The 21,509-nt window shown below is 36.3% G+C and overlaps 1 protein-coding gene across 2 annotated transcripts in view; it reads right to left on the bottom strand.

Moving 5' to 3' along the window:
- hivep1 (HIVEP zinc finger 1) overlaps positions 1-7,758 on the bottom strand; it is a 68,051-nt gene extending 60,293 nt beyond the window's left edge. The window contains exons 1-2 of one of the 2 annotated variants that reach the window (XM_051873667.1): positions 7,594-7,758; positions 2,838-2,999 (exon numbers count right to left, since the gene is read on the bottom strand). In XM_051873667.1, the coding sequence (XP_051729627.1) occupies positions 2,838-2,877 (40 nt within the window). In that variant the 5' untranslated portion in view covers positions 2,878-2,999; positions 7,594-7,758. Of the gene's footprint in view, positions 1-2,837; positions 3,000-7,252; positions 7,568-7,593 lie in introns of those variants that run through there. The other variant, XM_051873668.1, reaches the window with a different exon arrangement.
- Between the last annotated feature and the right edge of the window lie 13,751 nt (positions 7,759-21,509).

Below are 21,509 nucleotides of genomic sequence, written 5' to 3'. Positions count from 1 at the left end.
ATTAGTATCTAGTATTTAACATCACAACTTAGGAGCAGTTCCTGAATGGTTTATAATTTTATAAACAGTGAAAAACAGGTGACAACGACGTAATGTCAGCGGTAGCGCGAGCGTCTGTGTGCTTGGAGACCAGCTGTTTCAGAAAAGTAAACACCGAGTCCAATGGGTGGAAGAGGTTCCTTACTTCCTGCCCGTTTACCCGCAAACTGCGTCACAGAAGCATTCCTGCTCTGCTCTAAAGTCACGAGATGCACGCATAAAACAAAACTGACATGTAGGCTGAGTCTGCACATAGATTTCAACACGCTACCTAACAGTAAATACACCCTGGAGACCTCAAAGAACAATGAAAGCTTTATGATTTGAATTTTTGACCGTCTGACTCGATTATGACATGCTTTAGAAAGGGTGTGTTCTGATAGACAGAGGTCACCTCTGTATCCATGACAGCAATAACACAGTCAACACAAAGAAGGGAATCCTCTAGTTCCTTGTTTTGGTATTTTTCTTTCTCTTTCATGCGTTTTGTTCTTTCAAAACATTGCAGTACAGCCATTTTCATTCACACAGCCAAATGCCACACTATGCAAGACTATCAAGTTATAAAATAACAAAAATTTAATTTTACATTGCATCACAAGATTCTAATTATACTTTAATCCTATAAAAATATTTATCTTTGACATTTTAAATGACCAGGAACCTTGTTTAAAAACATGAAACGGCATGAATTGTTCGAGCGGGTGGATTTAAAGGTGGGGGCGTCCTTGTTAAAGAGGAAATGTCTTGGATTCCACAGAAACGTCACGCATGGAAGCGCAATTCTGGCGTGTACCGACATGCTTGGTGCGATCACAGAAACATTTAAAGCGACTTTATCTTTGAGAAACACGTTAATAAATAACACACATTTGTTCTGAAGGAGATCAAAGACTGAAAGTTAATCACGGTTTTGATTGTATCAAGAACTGCTTAGTACCTTGTTATTAACACACTGTAAAAAATGTGTAATCTATTACAGAAAAACTCTGTAAAAATGTTATAATAAAAACCCGCAAGTTTACTGTAAGTTATCTTATCATAAATGGTTTAACATCACATTATATGTATTTTATATGTATCTGAATAGATACTTCTCTTTTTTGTTATCAGTAATTACAGTGATTTGTGTCACATTCTGTTATTTAATGTTTATTGCATTAGTTCATGTGTGATGGTGTTTTGTCTGCGTGTGTATGACCATACACACGGTTTAAAAGCTACTTGTCATTTAAGATGATCAATATTTTTTAAAAGACCAAAGTGTTGTTATTAATATAATGTAGAGCTTTAAAGGGTTAGTTCAAACTAAAATTTAATTTCTGTCATTAGGCATAATAACTCACCCTCATGTCGTTCCAAACCCGTAAGACCTTAGCTCATCTTCAGAACACAAATTAAGATATTTTTTGATGAAATCTGAGACCTTTCTGACCTCCCTATAGACGGCAATGTCACAACCAATTTCAAGGTCCAGAAAGGTAGTAAAGACATCATTAAAATAGTCCATGTGACTGCAGTGGTTCAACCGTAATGTTATGAACACAGTGCAGCACTTCGGGGTTCTACGTCAGAACGCCGGCTCGGTTTTTTGTTATTTTGTGCACAAAAGTATTCTCGTCACTTCATAACATTAAGGTTGAACCACTGTAGTTACATGGACTATTTTAACGATGTCTTTACTACCTTTCTGGGCCTTAAAAATGGCCAAAGGGAGGTCAAAAAGCTCTTGGATTTCATCAAAAATATCTTAATGTGTGTTCTGAAGATGAACGAAGGTCTCATGGGTTTGGAACGACATGAGGGTGAGTACTTAATGACAGAAATTTTAACCCTTTAATGTTGAGATATAATGAAAACTTCATATGCTTCAAAAACTAAACCCCTAAACTTGCTTTTAATCAAGAAAAAATCATGGTCATTTCTCTGTAAAAATAGGACTTGTTTCATTTTTTGTTTCTCTCTTCACTTAATAATACTAATATTGGGAAAAGTCACAGTCGTCTCCAGTGGATGCTGTTCAGTAATCAAACTAAATTATTCATGTTGTTTGGCCAAGCTCAAAGCAATGATTATCCAAACACTCCAAAATCTGGGTTGCTACATGCTCTGCTATGGCGAGTACCTTTTTAACTCTATGAAAATGACTTGAATTGAAACACAGAGATAAATGATAACATAAAATACTGCTAGCTGTAATTAAACAGGCACCGTCAATATGCTAGTGTACTCTTAAACATCAACTAAGTCACTATAAGCAGATATAGCCTATGCATTTACAATTAATTCTCTTCCAGGAAAACAGACCAAAAATGTCAATAAATATTGATTCCATGCAAATTATTTATAGGAAAAGAATGCCCCTCCCTCTAATACCACCTGCCACCAACTATCCACAACTTCCTGTTTTAACAGGAAGTACATCAACGTGGAATAAATAAACTGTGCTTTTGAACTAATTTTACAATGCGATAAATTAGAATTACTAGAAAAACCTCGAATCGACACGTCGAATCGAAACCACCAGTTGACACTTATCGACTGACTAATTTGTGGAAAATAAATGTGTTAATGCCGGTATTTTACAGTCGACCACATAAACAAATGTACTAATGAACCCTACACTCTTTTGTTTTAACTATGCAAACATTTCCCTTCATGAACTTCACAGACATTTTAAAATAGACACTTTGCAACCACATCGAAGCCTCCTGATACCAGTAAAAGGGAAAAATGCGACCCAATAAACAAACAACCTAAGCATACAAAATCCTGGACAAATGGAAGCGAACACTTACCTTTCAGGTTTTTGGGGTTGTTCTGCTTCGTACGTGGCATTTTCAGTGGTTTTCCGCTGGCTCAGTGAAACATCGTACGGAAAGATGCTGGATGGAATGCGCTCGATCACAGGGAGGAAAGATAATATCCTATTCCACACAGGAACGACACCCTCTGCACATCTGGGATGGATGAGAGACAAATAAACTGAAGCAAACGCAAAACAGGCCACAAACACATATTCTTGCTGCTGGAAACAACTCAACCGTGGCTTCCTCTGTCTTTAGCTCCAGCTACTGTGACAGATCACTAGTGTTGTCTGTAAGAACTGATTTTTTTAGATAGACTGACACAGATACACAAGTGTGGCGCAGGAATCAGATTTCTGATCTAAATGGTCTTTTGCAGTCGATGCTTTGACTAACTGCACTTCTACACACACGTCTGACATCAAAAACAGAGAAATGACACTGTCATCTCCGGCATGTGGCAAACCCTGCAGGGAATTTCAAAAGTGCTGTTGGGGTCAAAATTCAGAATCATTTCAATATTACACATATTGTTAAATATTTAAACCAAGTTGAATACTGTCAAGACAATTAACAGCCATTAAAACACTTTAGCCATACTGCACCATAAAAAGGGCCCAAAAACATTTTTTAACAACTTCATGAAATAGTGCTGCAAAATCAATTAATCGTATCTAACATAAAAGTTTCTAATAATATATATGGGTTATTGATGAATAAGTTTTTTAAAGGTGTAAATAAATAAAAAAACATAATGGAGATATAATTAATTTTTAAGTTTTATTAAGTGTTAACAATTATATTATGTGGTTTTTATAATCAATTTCCACTGATTTTGATAGACAAAATTTGTCACCAAAAGAGTCATTCGGTTTAACTAAAATTTCGGTTTTACCGAATGACACTTTTGGTTTTACCGAATGACGATATTTTCAAACAATGCTAAAGGACAATCAAACATTTTATATTTAGTACAAGTTTTTAAAATATTACAACATTTTCCATGTTTTACAGCGGTTGTACCGAATGACCTGATGTTTCGGGACATGCGTATAAGCAAGTGAAAACATGAATTTTTCAAATAGTTAAAAGAGAGTTAGTTACTTTGCTTCACGGCCATGTGGTCCTTTGCAGGTGTCTGAATGATGTCACATCCTGTCACATGATATTGACTGCATGACTTGATCCAAAATGGTCCCTTTATATTGGTTACTCCGAATGACATCAATTAAATTAATTTTTCCGACATTCTTTCTCATAACAAAGCAACGACTTCTACACATTTTAATACCATTTTGCACTATGTTGATATATGATGTTATAAAATCATGCCAGAATAAAAAAAAATATATAAATTTATTACATTTTTAAAATTTATTACATAATTTTAAGATATTTTAATCACAAATGAAATGGCTGTATTGGCCTTTGGACGGTTAAACCGAATGACCTTTTGACACTTCTTTAAAAGAATCTTTAAAATACCTTTATATGTAGCAAAATATAATTAAAACATTTTGGATTCCATAAAAGACATCTAGTTGTACTACCTACTATATATATATATATATATATATATATAAAATGTTACATACGATTAATCAATTTTATAGCACTATCATGAGATATGAATTAATTTATTAGATACAAAATAGCACCTAAAAATTCATTTGATTTATATAGAAACCAAAAACCTCCTGAACATTATAAAAAAATAAATAAATAAATAAAAAACACACAGTTGTGATGTATTGGGATTTAAAAGGCATTCTAAATTCAATTCTGAATAATGCACAGCCCTGGTTAGTAAAGGTCCATTCAACATAAATGAAAATAATGGGGCAATGCCAATTCAAAACGTCCCTCTAATGCTTTCTTTATGGTCTCAGGGTGAACGGCTCTAATGCAAACCATAAATGTAATGAAAATAGACCAGAAGAGATTGATTTGTGTTAACTGATACATTTTTAATGGAACATGTATTTACTGAAATCTAAAGATCAAGGTGTCAGATATAATGCTAATATATATAATTTAGGTTGATGATAGCAAATATTTTACACAATATTTACACTAAAGTTTAGACTGTAACACAAAGTTTAGACTGCATCCGTGCAGATAAACAGGCAATTTATCAGCCTGGTTGATATCCTCTCGCACTAATGTTGTCTTGTTGTCTACAATAAATATCACCAGACTTCAAAACATTTTAAAACTGCAGCTCTCAAAATGGCAAATGCATTTCTTGGCTCTGCAGGAATAGAGGCAAATACACCCCACATTCTACACAAGATGCTCTTTGTTTCGACGTTTAGGAGGTTTTTGTTTCGGTATGTTTCTCAGTTCCATTGCAGCATGAAGCAAACATCTGACATGCCTCGCCCATGCATCCCGCATGCATCCAGTCACAGCGCGTGCCAGATTCCACGCGAATGTTCCGTCTCACCACATTACATAACGCTTACTACGAGTGTGTATGATTTCCCACTGAATGCAGCTCTACGCCAATGACATCACCTCCCCGAGGATTCGAGCATACACACTCACACACACAGCGCATGCACCAGGTTTCACACACACAAACACACACACACACTCCTAGAACAGTGTTTGTCACTCCTGGTCCAGGAAGCCCCCCCTGCACTGCACATTTTTGATTATTTGATGCATCCATTTCAAGACATGAAGCGTCTAATAGTTAGGTGTGTTTGATTTTTTTCAAGGATCATCTTAAGATGATCTGAAAATGTTGATATATAATGTGTACATTTTTTAAATCAACACATATTCAAATATTTTAAATTAATATATACTGTATATATATGAACCTTTGGGTCCTGTACTAAACTACTTTTCTTTTCTTTTTTTTGCCTTCTAGTTTTTTTTTCTCCACAGTCATTTTAAACTTTCTGTGATGACAAATATTTTGAAAGTAAAAATATTTCATGTATATAAGAAGTATAAAATAATCAGCAAAATCCTGTTTATGTATATTACACTGCAGGACATGCACACTTTTCAAAAGTATTTAGTCTCAACTAGCCTATAGCAGAATTGGAATAATTCATTGTTACAGTGTTTTAGTGCAGAATTTGATTATTGCATTATTTCATAATTTGAATGTTACAATATAACTGCAGAATTTGAATATGACATGTTTTGCTGAATTGAAATGTTAAAATGTTACTGTAGAATTTGAATATTGCATTCATAATTTGAATGTCACTGTAGAATTTGAATGTTACAATGTTACTGCAGAATTTGAAAATAACATTACTTCAGAATTTGAATGTTACAATGTTACTGCAGAATTGTAATATTACTTTATTTCAGAATATGAATGTTACGTTACTGCAGAATATGATTTGATTCTTCAGAACTTGAATGTTACAGTGTTACTGCAGAATTTGAATATTTCATTATTTCAGAATTTGAATGTTACAATGTTACTGCAGAATCTGAATATGACATTTTTGCAGAATTTGATTGTCACAAATGTTACTGCAGAATTTGAATCTTACATTATTTCAAATTTTGAAAGTTACAATGCTACTGCAGAATTTGAATTATGTTATTTCAGAATCTGAATGTTACTGCAGAATTTTATTAGGTTTTTTCAGAAATTAAATGTTACAGTGTTACTACAGAATTTTAATTTTACATTATTATTGTAGAATTTGAATGTTACTGCCAAATTTGTCTATAACAATTGCAGAATTGGGATGTTACAAAGTGACTGCTGAGGCCAATGTAGTTTATTGTTATTTTTTTCTTGGTTTTCAATGCCAAGGTCAGGGGTTTGATTCCAATGGAACACACATACTAATAAAATGCATGCCTTGCCATACATTGGTCAAATACATAAATGCAAAATGTTAAAGTATCTGTCAATCAAGCCATTAGGAAACACCCTGAAATCAGCCTAATGGTGCCAACAGAAACTACTGCACATGGGACATACAGTATACGTAGCCTACTTGGCATGCATGCTCTGACAAAAAAAAAAAAAAAGATGGCACTAAACAGGGATTGCTCCTGTAAGGCAGACCATGCAAGTGCCAATCTGACATGCTTACAGCCTATAAGACCCGCATGCGATGAGTCACCATGTGTCCAAACCTAACTGATACAAAACCACAACCTTTTCCAATAAAAGCCACTGCGCTTACATGCCACAGTTCAGCGCCAAATCCAGGTGCGTACAGGATGAATGGCGCATTACTGCCTTTAAGAAACACATGAAGAGGGCGGAGCCGGGGAAAACCCCTCTGCAACAGGACATGAACAAGAAACACTTCCCTAATTCGACAACAAAATGCCCTTTAAACCAGTTGAAGACTTGCAAAGCGCATCCGAAATGCAATCGTTTGCATCCCATGGTCGAGGAAAGGTGTTTTGGCGCTTACCTGCCGTCGCGGTCGGCGCTTCGGCGACTCTCTCCAACAGCGTTGCGGGCTTGATGAACATTTACACCCCGCGTATTAGGATTCTGGAGACGTGCGCTCTCGGCGAGATACAAAACACGGGCCGGCTCAGTACAGAGCGACCGACAGCAGCCAAAATCAGCATAAAACTCACACAAACATGCTCACAAGTTTAAGCAATCCATAAAATCTTTTGGAAACAGTGTGTTCCAAAACAACAGCACTTGGAGATGCGTTTACGCACCGCATGCGTTTGCTACGCACTGGACCATGCGTCCAAACGCTTATTAAGACGCGTGTATTTCTAAACTTTTGGTACTTACAGGTGCAGTCTGAACTGTTGTCAAGGGTTTCAACGGTCAGAGGTCTGTTTTTTTTCCCCCTGTCTCTCGCTCTATCTTCTCTCACTTTCTATTGCAGGAAACCGACAGGCCCACTGACGTCAACGGGGGTCCCGTCTCCGCCTCCCAATCGAAGCAAACGAGCTTAGGGAGTGTCCTGACGGCCGACGGAACAGTTGAATAAAACGTGTTAAGCATCATTTGAGTGACTATTATTGTAAACCTTCCTTATAAACGTCGCATTTACATCGAAATGAATGCGATTTTACCGAGCGGCACTTGCAAAAGCGCATTTTGAGCGTCATTTCCAAAGCGTCGCTTCTCGCGGAACCCCTTAGACTGGGCCCTTGTGCGCATAGTTCAGGACTGACGGTGTTCCCGGAGGTTCCTTGTTTGTTAGGTCACGTTGTGCCCCTCAACCAGCGCTGGGCTTTCCCGCACAGATCCAGGCAAACAATGGAGAACGCAGCAAAGAGTGTGTTTGCGATGTAATGATGATACGCAAAATCATTTCGTACATATAAACGCTTGAATTGTAATGTTTCACAGTCGTGCAAAACTGAAAGCACCGAGTATGCTCGATTTAGTAATGATGTTTCTAAGGGAAAAAATGTGCACTGATGTCACTGTCAGCGTTAAGTTGTTTGATAGTGCATTTAAAATGAATAATATTGGAGATATCCACCTTACTATAGGTATTCCATTATTCCTTTAACAGATCGGTGAGGTTTGTTGCAGTATACGCAGGAGGAAGGAGGAGCTTAGGGAGGAATCAAGTTCATTTTGTGTTTAAACAGAAAATCAGTGTAAGTGAATAGAAGCCGTTTAGGGATATATATAAATTTTTTATAGCCTATATATATTTGTAAGGAAAAATATATTACACTATATATATATTATGATTTTAGTGTAATATATTTATATAATTATATATATGTATATTCTAATTCAAAATAATTCTAATAATTTTTATAATTACCATAATGATGATTCAATCACTTTATGTTTATCTAAAGCTCTTTTCACAATGCAGATCATTTCAAAGCTTTACAGAAAATGGCAAGCATAACAATGCATGCTAATGGCCTGAAGTGGTGATGTAAGAATGGTATTTCTATGAAAAAAAAGAAGTGTATTTCAGAAGATAGAATAAATGCTTGCTTAGTCATCTATATTTGCAGTTCAGTCTGTCACATCTGTCTGTTGTTGGAAATGACCCTTGTTCTGAGTGAGTGACAGTCACAACCCTTGGCAAACCAGCTAATCAATACCTTTCCAAAATAGCCCATGTCCAAATACCAATAAGAATCACATTAAAACCAACCTTTATCACAGTTATTGTGCTTAAAATCTAAAACTGATTCATTGATGGACGTTTTGGTTTTTCTCACAATAATTGATGTCATTATGTTCTTCGAATATATAAATGATTGCCATGATTGCAAGAAGCGATGCACTGAATGCTGACCTCGAGCTTCAGATGTGTAAGAAGGACCACAGGACACCAAGTATCCACCAAAACCATACTAAACCACACTGAGACTTTACCAGATAGCACAAATAATGCTGCTCGGCTATTTTTAAACCACATTCAAAGCATCTCGCAATACGTCCACGTGTGTTTGTGTTCACAAATGACACATCGCTTAATGAGAAAGGTCAGCTCTGAGAATATAAATAGCACTTTAATGAAGGTGGAAGAGGTGACTATCTGATCTATCCTTCCACCAGCAACAAGCCCACAGGGACACATACATATGCGTGCTGGTGACGAAGAATAGGGGGCGAACAGCATCACGCTAGATATATATATATGTGTTCTCCCCCTCTCTGCCTCTCTCTTTCTCCCTATCTCGCATTCTATATTTATATATCCAAACAAGCACACAAACAGTGGGATTTGGCACACTGAAAATCTGGGATTTTTTCTTCTAAAGCTGGGGATAAACAAAGTTTTAGGAGTTTGCAAAATGCAACTATTTCTAGGTCATTAATCAAATTAGTATCACTGATCATGTGACTCCAGATTTTCCACTGAAGCACAGGAACATCTCAAATCATGCTGGAGATCATGATCATCAGGTTGTGTGGTAACACTACAATAAGATCTCATTAGTTAACATCAGTGCATCAATTCATCAACTAACAATGAGCAATACGTTTGTTACAGTAGGCCTATTTATTTATCTTTGTTCTGTCAGTTCATTGTTAGTTCATGTTAAAGGTCCAGTGTGTAATATTTAGGAGGATCTATTGACAGAAATGCAATATAATATACATAACTATGTTTTCAGTGGTGTATAAGGACCTTACATAATGAACCGTTATGTTTTTATTACCTTAGAATGAGCCATTTCTATACATACACCGCGGGTCCACTTACATCGAATTCGCCATTTTGCGCCGCCATGTTTCTACAGTAGCCCTAAACGGACAAACTGCTCTACAGAGCGCGTTTGCTTGACTGGCTACTCTCTGCTGACATCTTTGTCCTGTGTCGGCCACCGTAGCTTCTCTATGGAGAAGATGCTCACTGCAGTGCAAATGGGTGGAGCTTACGTTAGCTCCCCGAGCGAATGTACAACCACACCCTAATCCTACCCTAACCCTACCCACAACTCTATCTCTCCACCCCACTGGACGTCCAGAGAGGAGGAGAGTTCTATCCCTCGACCCCACTGGAATTCCAGAAAGGAGGAGCTGGCCATCATAGACTCTGCAGTGAGTACCACTTGTCTCTATGCGCTTCGAAAGGGAGGGGTGAGCGGTGGACTGAGCTGTTGGTTGCAATTTGCAACCTCACTGCTAGATGCCGCTAAAATTTACACACTGCACCTTTAAAGTCAGCATGAAACGGAAGTTTGATAGTCTTTTTTATCCTATTGTAATGTATATTCCAGTGAAATGGTTTCTTGAACAAGAACAAATGTAGGGCGGGGCTTGATTTTGTCCATTGGGAATTGATTGGATGGTTACGGTTTGCTATTGGTGGATCTCATGTGAGTGACAGGATGCCCCGCCCTCGCGCCAGTAAACACGATATTAGAGAAGAGATGGAAGAGGGAGGGGAAGTTATTTTGATTAAAGATTACGAGGGCACAGGAACTTATAAAAAAATATTGATGTGCACGTAATAAATACTGCAATATTTCATAAAAAACAAAAATTGTCCATTTTGATTTCATGGTGACTTTAACTCAGGTCCATTAAATAATATTAACAATCACTACTTTTATTTGTAATAGTATATTAGTAAATGTTGAACTTAACATTGACTAAACTAAAAATTAACTATTTTTAATTGTTCGTTCATGCTGGGGAGAAAGGCGGTGACAATTCTCGGGGCCCCAGGTTTTCGGGTGCCCCCATGATTTCAGCCAAGGAGGGCCCACAGAAACACCCTGCACCGGGGCCCCGGATACTTTAGAAAAATGAGTTGCACTTTCTGGTCTCAGACTTTTGGACACAACTGCACGTTTTTAATTTCATTTGGTGCATAGAACAAACCCCCCCACAAACTGTTGTCGCAGAGCAGATGCGCGTCACATCACACGTACTCTCGAGGTCCCTGTGCAGAGCCCCCGTCTGAGTTTGAGGGGGTGATGATGTTCCATTCAGAGATGCCTCGGTGACAGCCAGCCGCCCGCACACGCTCCATATTCTGACACGGTGACTCACTCGCCTTCAAACAGCACACGTTACAAAATGGCATCCTGTATTTTATGCCTCTGCTGTTCCTCTCAAATAAGTTTGCTTGAAAATGTTTACAAACTTTTGTTAAATTGTTTGAGAGATATTAGTTAACTAACCTGGTTAGAATTTGTTTTTGAGTGGTTTTAGAGTTTACAGCTTTTGCATGAATCTCTAAAGCAAACTTAATTGTAAACGAGTCATCAGTGCACATAATAATTATATATATATATATATATATATATATATATATATATATATATGTATATCACACACATGCACATGAACAAACCTCGCATTTAAATGGTTAAATTAACTGATATCTGATAAATAAATATATATTAAAATACATTTTTAAAGAACATTCAATTAACTGACATAAAAATAATGATTCATTTCTATTCACATTTATTTCTATAGCACTTCACAATACAGATTGCTTCAAAGCAGCTTTACAGAAAATGCATAGTGATGATGATGGCCTACAGTGGAGATATCAATAAACATATTAGTATTTCTATGACTCACTTGCTTTGAACCACCACGGATTACAAAAATGGCATCCTACATTTTATTCCTCTGCTGTTTCTCTCAAATACGTTTGCTTGGAAATGTTTACAAACTTTTGTTAAAGTTACCATGAAATCAAAATAGACAATTCTTATTTTTAATGGAATATTGCAGTATTTATTATAAATGATTTATCTGTTATCAAAATAACTTCCCCTCCCTCTTGCAGCAACATCTCTTCTCTTCTCTGATGATGTGTTTACTGGTGCGAGGGCGGGGCAACCTGTCACTCACAAGAGATCGACCAATAGCAAACCAGAACCATCCAATCAATTCATCCAATGGACAAAATCAAGCCCCACCCTACACTTCACATCCGTTAAATAGCTTCAAAGATATTAGTTAACTTAGCTTAACTGGTAAGAATTTGCTTTTGAGTTGTTTTTTTATTTTTATATCTTTTGTATGAATCCCTTAAGCAACCATGAAGTCAAATTAGACCCATATATATTTCATCAACTTTCCTTTTTAGCTGACATCACCTATAGGCCACGCAAAACTAATGAATAGCTATTTAATCACCAGTTTACTATCTTTGTTCTTGTAGGTATCTTGTTTTTGGAAATGATCTAAACATAAACCTGAATATACTGAATGAATATGTATTATTTGAACATCGTTGCTGTTGCCATATCATAAAAAACATGCTAAAATGCTGTGTGTCACATTAATGATGGTAAAATCACTGTAATACACAACCGCTTGTCATATCAACATATGGATATCTGTAATTGCCTGTAATTCTAGCTAGAGTTTGTCAACATTCAATGAATGAGGCGTGTTGCATCATCCCTTGAGCGATGCGAGAGACGTGTGCGTGTGACATGCAGTCTGATCCTAAGTGCATTCTGGAGTCTGTACAGGCGTCCTTTGGGAACAATCGTGTTTCAGCCACGCCACATCAAAAATAATAAGCTATTTGCATACCCAAGCTAGCACTTCATCCAGCGCAGATGGAAATCAGTGTCATCTTACACTGCGCTGATGCCTTCGTATGCTCACCGAACATATAACAGCATGTCAGCTTTGGATGTCCTTTACATTTACTATCTCTAATTAGAGGCTATTTAAAGATAAACAAATTAGCTGTTAGCATACGGAAGCTAGCAGGGCTACATTTTGCAACTGCTGTACATCCTATGTAGCACATATGTTAAAACCTCTATTAACTGCAAGAAGTTGGCATATTTGATTTTCAATTTTCAATTCACTAAAACAAGTATGGCCAAGTATGGTAACCCATCCTCAGAATTTGTTCTTTGCATTTAACCCTACTCTACTTCAATCCCCAAATTCCAGAACACTGAACACAACATATATTCTCTCTTTCTCAAAGACACATAAAATATCACTTAATTTCAACATCTACAGGTACTCTTCTAAACCACTCCCATGCAAACCATTGCAAAGCATTCTGGGAAATAGAAATCCACTACCCAGTTTCAGTTAATGGTCAAAAATATCATTAATTGAAGAATTCAGGAACCGTATTGGATTAGCTAAATTTAACAAACATCAAAAATGTAGCACAGACATACAGTAAACTAACTTGTAATATCCCTCTATCTTCCTAATATTTAGTTATCTAACACGTTTTTATCTGTGTGTGCCTAATTTCTGAAAAGTTCTGAACCTCTTAATGGGCTTTTCACATCTTTTCATGAAGATATTTTGAAGGATGTTGGTAACCAAACAGTTTCAGTTCCCATTGACTTTTTTTAACATGATATTTTTTTGTCCATACGGAAGTCAATGGGAACCAAAACTGTTTGGTTACCAACATCCTTCAAAATATCTTCTGCAGAATAAAGAACTTCATACAAGTTTGGAATGACATGAGGGTGAGTAAATTATGACAGAATTTTTATTTTTGGATGGGCTTACTTAATATAGGCCTAATAGTTATCACATAATACTAGAAAACAGAAGCAAGTCTCCTCTCAGGAGCCACTGGCTCTTCCACACTAGAAGCAAAGGGAGATTTGAGCTATTAATAACTTGGAGAGAGTTCAGAGCAGGACGACATGTGCCTGTCTCACTGTTAGAAACAATGAGCCGCTTGTACAGAGACCTCAAGACCTGAGTCCCTCTTCCTCAAATCACATGGATGCACTTGTGTTTGCTATCTATCTATCTGTCTATCTATCTATCTATCTATCTATCTATCTGTCTGTCTATCTGTCTATGTCTGTCTGTCTGTCTATCTATCTAATGATCTATCTCTGTCTGTCTGTCTGTCTGTCTGTCTATCTATCTATCTATCTATCTATTGTTTCAATGGTCTAATGCTCTTTCACACTTCACTAGATTTTTTAATTTTATTTTTCATGTTCTTCCTTTTGCCTTTCTTTTGTTCATTTTATTTCACTTTCTTTTGCATGCATTTTCTATTAATCTTTTCATACTTTTTTCAAATCTTCCTTTTGTAATTTCTTTCTCTTTTTTTGCTCTTTTCACTTTCTTTTTAAACTTTTTTTTCAGTTTCCCTGTTTTTTGAATTCTTTCTAGCACATTTTCTTTCAATCTATCGTTCTCAATTTTTTTTCTTTCACTTCTGCTTTCTCACATTCTTTCCTTCTTAAGTGGGCAAACAATCTATTTAGAAAGTAGCAAGAAATAGCTACAAAAGATCCCCAAGCAAAAGACTATCAGAAAAAAACAATGTGTGCTTTATCTCTATCAAATCAGGATTATTCATATCTCAATTTGACTATCGACACATTCATCTATCATTCTGTCATCAGCACTGAAACCATGTCAGTTTTCATATGCAAACTATTTTTAAAACTCTGTTTTAAAATGGTCAGTCAGCCTTGATAACTGCAGTCAAGTGTTTAACTGTCCGATGGGCTCTGCAGAGCGGCTTTATGTAATATGGATGATGTGATGTGCTGTAATGGTTTTAAGTGGAGAAGGGCGGGGGAAGCCCATTCTCTCATCACTGCACTGACTTCTTTGTTTACACACCACCATATGATGTTACATAACAGAGGCTGTTGCCACGGCAACTGCCTGACTCCCACGCCCCGCCCCTCCTTCTCCCCTGCAAACATCCCTCCACCCCATGCCACGTTCAAACTAATGAGTTGACACTCAGTTGCCCCACATCTAAGAGTTTGAGCAGTTTAAAGCTCTGGATATTGGTCATCCAGAGTTCTGGAATGTGCTTTTCTTATACGGTACAGTTATGGGATCAGATTTACTGTGGTATGCTCATGCACACCATGGTACTGTAAGATTACCACATGCAACCATGGTATTCCATGGTACTTCAAAGAAAACCATGGTATTTACGATATTTATTTATTGATTATTTTTTATTATTTATTTTTACAGCAGTCTTTTATTTTTATTTCTTTCATTTTAAATACATTTCATGTCAAAAAGTGTCAAAAAAACTGTGCTGTGCTTATGGTTCTGTTAAAAAACATGGTAATACCATAATACCAATGTAAATAAGTACTGTATTCAATAACAAATGTTTCTCATGTTATTTATAGAAAAGAAAGGTCATAAATGAATAAAAGGCCTCTAATATTGGCAACCAAGACCACAATATTGCCATTATATCCCTGCTGTTAAAATCTGCTTACATTTCAGTGGCGTGAAATTTATTCATGAAAACATGCCTGTGGGATCAACAAACAACACTGTATTTTGGAAAACCTTGGAATATCCCAAACAGTCCTAATAAGAAAAGGATGGCCACTATCTGTATACACAAGCGTGATATCAATAGCAACACTGTGACTCTTTTTACGAGCTTGTGGCTGTGTGATCCTCGTTTTATTACTGCGCCAAGGTCATTTACTTTCCGGTTCTCTTGACTTTTCTGTCTTCTTCTCTCTGGGGTCTATCCTCATCTGTCTTCGCTCTGTGATCTGACCTAAAGCAACAGTGCTAAGTGCTTTTTCAGACAGCAGTATTTCCTCCGTTCTTCATTCATCTGGCATTTGACCTCTGTTCCCAGCCATCTGCTAGGCTGTTGCATTACGTGCGATTTCAGTCCGGACGGCAGTGCAGGTGTTCCTAATGCTCGCTGCTTTCCGTATGGACTCAAACAATTAAGTTCCATTTAAGCTGCCTCTCTTGATTTATTTCTTTACTTTTATTTTTTTAGAACGGTCTTGATTCCTCTTCACCTTTCCGGAAATCGTTCCAAGGTTTTGATGTGTTTTGAGCAGACTTGTTTTATAGCGTGTTTGCAGAGGTAGCCCACAGGTGGCTCTGCCGATATGATTCAGGCACTGACGCATGGCCTGCTGGTGTGAGATGTTTGTGATTCATAACTGTTCAGGTTGGATGTGGAGCAATTATAGGCTACATGATGAGAGAGTCTTCTGACAAATATCTTTTAAAAAAACAGTCCAATCCCATGAAAATACGTGGCTTTGATGTCATTTTTGCAAAATTATATTACAGTTTTTCTCATTTACTTTGATTCATTTTTTAAACAGTCTTAACATTCTCTAAACCGTAAGTACAACTGTCTGGTTTATGAGAAATCACATACTGCATGTCTGCAAAATGTAGTAACTCAGCCAAAACATATAATTCAGGATTCAGAACCAAAATGTTATTTTTGTTCTAGTTTTTTGTTGACACTAGCTATGTTTCCATCCAAAATTGTGAATGTAATTTATATGCAAAATTGGAATATTGCATAAAACATTTGCAAATAAAGCAGAGTTTCCATCTCATGTGTTCAAGAGAACAAAAAATGTCACTTCCAGGGAAATTGGTACAAAATATCTGTAATAAAAATGAATCTTCTGGCAGGGAATTATACCAAATCATTTTGTTGACAGACATCCATTGTTGTGGCAAAGTCTCAAGAGTTTTTGTTGCGCATCGAGGGATTTATCTGTTAAATGTGTTTCCATCATAGTTTGTGCATGTTTTCTTATCAGATAAAAAATGTATCTGCCTGAATTGAGTGCACATTTTTGCCATTTCCATCCAGCATTTTTTTAAGCGATATCTCAAAATGTGCATAAAAATAGGTGGATGGAAACATAGCTGTCAGCCCAACTAACAGGGAATGTTCTCAGAACTTTGGCTAATGTTCTGTCAAGGTTCTCTCAAAGTTATGAACAAACACTCTTCCAGTAACATTAATAGAACGTTTGTTATCTGGTCTTTAGTAATGTTCTTTAAACGTTAGCACAAACTTTACTACTTGTTCCCATAATGTTTGAAGAATGGAATGTTCCCTTAATGTTCGGACATTTAAAAAGCTGCACATTTTGAACGTTCGGAGAACATTCAGAAATAACATTTTCAAAACTTAATTAAAAACATACTTTTTTGTTAACATATTTTTTGTTAGCTGTGAGTTTTGTCTAGCTGAATGCTATCAGACAGAAAAAGAATATGCACTTTGAAAGTATACAGTAGCCTACATTTATTTTTGTAGAAATGTAGTATCTCACCCAAAACATTTAATGTCATGCTTTAAAACCTATATATTTTGTCAGGAAATTGGTCAATGACATGAAAATAAAGTGTTATTGTCACTGTATGAGCCACACTTGTTTTTGTTTAGATGTTTTTTCACCATGCAAGTATTTGTTATATAAATATTTCATGTTTTTTGTACTTTTTTTGTTGATATTGTTTTCTATATTATACAAGAATGTCTATATTTAAGATATAGATTTTAATAGTAGGTACTGGGAAAAGTCAATACTGTAGTACACAAAAAGAAAAATGAACATTTTTATTTATACAGTACATTTATTTTTGCAGAAATGTATGTTACATGTAAACTGAAAATTAACAGTTGCATGTTCATCTTAACACACACTATTATGTCTTCCCATAACACCAACACACATTCTTACATATGTTCCTATTGCTCTTCCACAACAAGCAACTGTGAATTTTCAGTGTATATTTAACAAAACTCTTTGCTAAAACGATAGTGTGAGCAAAAGCAAATGTGAGATAAAAAAAAAAGCTGCTGATGCAACCACGCCATTTTAGCTTGTTTCTACAACGCGTTGAGCTCATTTGTCAAGTGTCGTGTTTCATACTCCTCATACCACAGTTCACCGCATCGCAAGAACTGAGCTACTGAGCAAGTTTATCGCATCAGAAAATCCATAAATATGGAGCTGATTATGTGATGCAAAAATTAAAATGTATATGCTTAAAGGGTTAGTTCACCCAAAAATGAAAATAATGACATTTATTACTCACCCTCATTTATTACTCACCTTAATTCATCTTCTGAACACAAATTAAGATATTTTTGATGAAATCCGATGGCTCAGTGAGGCCTCTATTGCCAGCAATGTCACCGAACCTCTCAAGATTCAGAAAGGTACTAAAGACATATTTAAAACAGTTCATGTGACTACAGTGGTTCTACCTTAATATTATAAAGCGACGAGAATACTTTTTGTGCACCAAAAAAAAAGCCAAAATAATGACTTTTCAACAATATCTAGTGATGGGCGATTTCAAAACACTGCTTTAAAGCTTTATGAATCGATTCTGTTTCGAATCAGTAATTCAGATCGCGCATCAAACTGCTGAAATCACATGACTTTGGCGCTCCGAACAACTGACTCAAAACAAAAGATTCGTAAAGCTTCGAAGCAGTTTTCAAATCGGCCATCACTCGATATTGTTGGAAAGTCGTTATTTGGGTTTTTTGGCACACAAAAAGTATTCTTGCCGCTTTATAATATTAACCACTGAACTCACATGAACTGTTTTAAATATGTTTTGAGTACCTTTCTGGATCTTGAGAAGTTTGGTGACATTGCTGCCAATAGAGGCCTCACTGAGCCATTGGATCTCATCAAAAATATCTTAATTTGTGTTCCGAAGTTGAATGAAGGTCTTACGGGTTTGGAACGACATGAGGGTGAGTAATAAATGTCAGAATTTTCATTTTTGTGTGAACTAACCCTTTAAAATGCACAATGGTAAAAGTGTTTTGAGGTCAAGGGACACAACGACAAGTCTTTGTTAACTGATAATCTGCCCCTATAATCAATTTATGTGAAAAGGAATAATAGTTGTTCTAGAGTTGAAAGTGGAAGTGGTTTAAACACAAAATCAAAATGGACTAAATGCATGACTGTAAAAATACTTAGCATCTGCATTCCTCAATGGCTACCAATGGAAATGTCCAATCCAGCATGGCAGACTGAAAAATCTTTAGCCTAAATGCCCTGATAAAAAAAAAAAAAAAAAAAATTAAAGGGGATTTTTCTTAAGGGGGGAAAAACTCACCAAACCAGTCTGAGGAGAAAAAAATGTCCTTCTTTTCCATCTGTAAGTGACTGGAATGTCATAAGAAGTCACTGAGAATGGCCAATGAGGAATTAAAGTGCTTCTTTATGGCTTCAAATCACTGTCATGACATTTTTTAATATTTCCATTTTTGTCAGATACAACGTTTAAACAACACTGAGGCAACATTATAGGGAATCCAGTCCTTACCAGAACAGAGTCAACATTTCCAGAAGAACCAGCAGGCAGATTGTCGGTATGGTTGACGTCTCAATGGAACATGCCAAATAAAGACCTGTACAGATAACTCTGTAGAGAGTGAGGAAAATATCAGCCTGAGCTTTTCCATTCACTCCCAAATGAATATAAATCAAATCACTCCACATTTCAGTTTGAGTCAGGTTTGCGGTTTGCAAAATTCCAACCACAATCAAATGAATTGTTCCAAAACAAGTAGAGCTCTAGACAGCATCTGAGGCCTGCTATTGATTCGTCCCTCAGATGTAAAAACATGCAATAGCATGTTTACAGTAATGCACTTTTATAAAGTCTTGAACTAATGCATTCTCATAACATAACAGCGAAGTGTAGACTTCCACTGTAACTGCATTACTGTAAATGTGATAATTGTTTGCTTTTACAAACTGAAGGAGGAACTGAAACTAATGTCTCTGGCAACATGCCTTAGATGCTGTTGATAAACTCACAGCATGTCTTTAAACTTAATCCAAGTCTCTCAGGCAAAACTTCCTTAATATCGCTTCATTTCAAGGAACCCATGAAGCAATCAGTTTAGCTCTTACTAATTTTATTCTCTTAAATCATCCGAACGGATCTGGAATCATGCCGAAACCCTGCCAGCAAGAAGAAAAGAACATTATTACCCATCCTGGCTTTAGTGGGTGAATCCCGTTGCTCGGGGGAGACTTCTGCTGGATCATACATCAGCTGATTTATGGTCCACACACCATGTCTAATAATCCTCCTCGAGCTCCACAGCTCAAGGGACCAGAGCGCTGCCACATACCTGCAGAAAGGGCATCATCTCTGGGTAACTGTCTGTGAAACGCCCCCACTGGAAGCACAGTGCCGATCGATGAAGGTGCTTTACCGCTGAGCAAGAAAGTTCTGGAGTCTTCAACTCTAATGCAAGAGAGAAGAAAGGAAATTACAGTGCATGTGACACAAGAAAATATGCAATATATTCATGTTTCTATGATTTGTCCCTTACATGACCTCATCCAGAAATCTTCACTGTAAAAATAAAAACCAATACGGTGGAGGCTTTAAGGTTCATTTTAAAACATTTTTAACAGAAAGATGCACAGTTTTGCTACAACAAAGATAATAAAAAGAATGGCAAATAAAGGGATCATTATAGTAGTGAAATAATACTTTAAATACTTTCAATTTTTAGTCAGTGTTGTGTAAAATATATTCATATATTTGTGTAAAACATACAACTTAATCTTATAATTCTGTAAAAGAATTATAAGATTACTAAAAAAAGAACAGTCTTGATTAAACTTTCACCTTATCATAAGAAACAGAAACCAATGTCACCAGACAGTCATAAAACTGAAACTTTAAAAAACAGAAACCATCTCCGACTGTCATTAACTTGAAACTGATTGTGTGGTTAAGTTTTGATCTGACAAGAATAGTTCACCCAAAAATGTAAATTTTATTAACATTTACTCACCCTCATGCAAACAATGTTGTGTGCGATATTCTTATGCTAGTTTTGTGTGAGAACAGACCCATTTTTAAGTCGTTGTTCACTTATTTTCCCTTGTTTCTCTGAGATCTCATTCACAGTAAAACTGTTGTTGTTCAGATGAGCTGTGTGAAGATTGCCTGTGTTTCAAAACCAAAACTAAAAATTTAAATAGCATTTAGGATTGAAACAACATGACAGAATTCAATTGTCTTTTTTGGGTCGACTATGCTCAGTACTTGTCTTGTCCACTTACGTTTCCCTCGTCTCCAGTCTGTGCTCTGGCGCCTCCTGTGGGCTGTAGGCAGAAAAAGCTTGTGTTTATTCCATGAACCTGAAGGGTCTTCTGGTATAATGAGTCGCATTAGATTACAGCGTTGTTTTAGATGCTTGCATCATGTACATTATTGGTCTCTACAGTTTGTTTTTAAAGCAAAACAGAACAATATCTGGTGAATAACTTGAGCTATTCTTCCATTTCATCCAAGTTAACACAAGTACAGTCACTTATTTGCTCATTGTCTTCCACAATCCAATATTTATGCAAGCAGGCTTTGCATATTGTTTTATACTTCAGTTCTATATTACATTTTTTTTTTATGTTTTATGCAACTGATTTTAATTACTTTTGTTATGTAGAATCCAGAAACCCTTGTTATTAGTGACTCCGGTGGAC

Source organism: Ctenopharyngodon idella, chromosome 19 (assembly GCF_019924925.1).
Source record: "Ctenopharyngodon idella isolate HZGC_01 chromosome 19, HZGC01, whole genome shotgun sequence".
NCBI lineage: Eukaryota > Metazoa > Chordata > Actinopteri > Cypriniformes > Xenocyprididae > Ctenopharyngodon > Ctenopharyngodon idella.
Note: the sequence above shows the minus strand (reverse complement) of the source record. Positions and strands in the feature narration are given on the sequence as shown.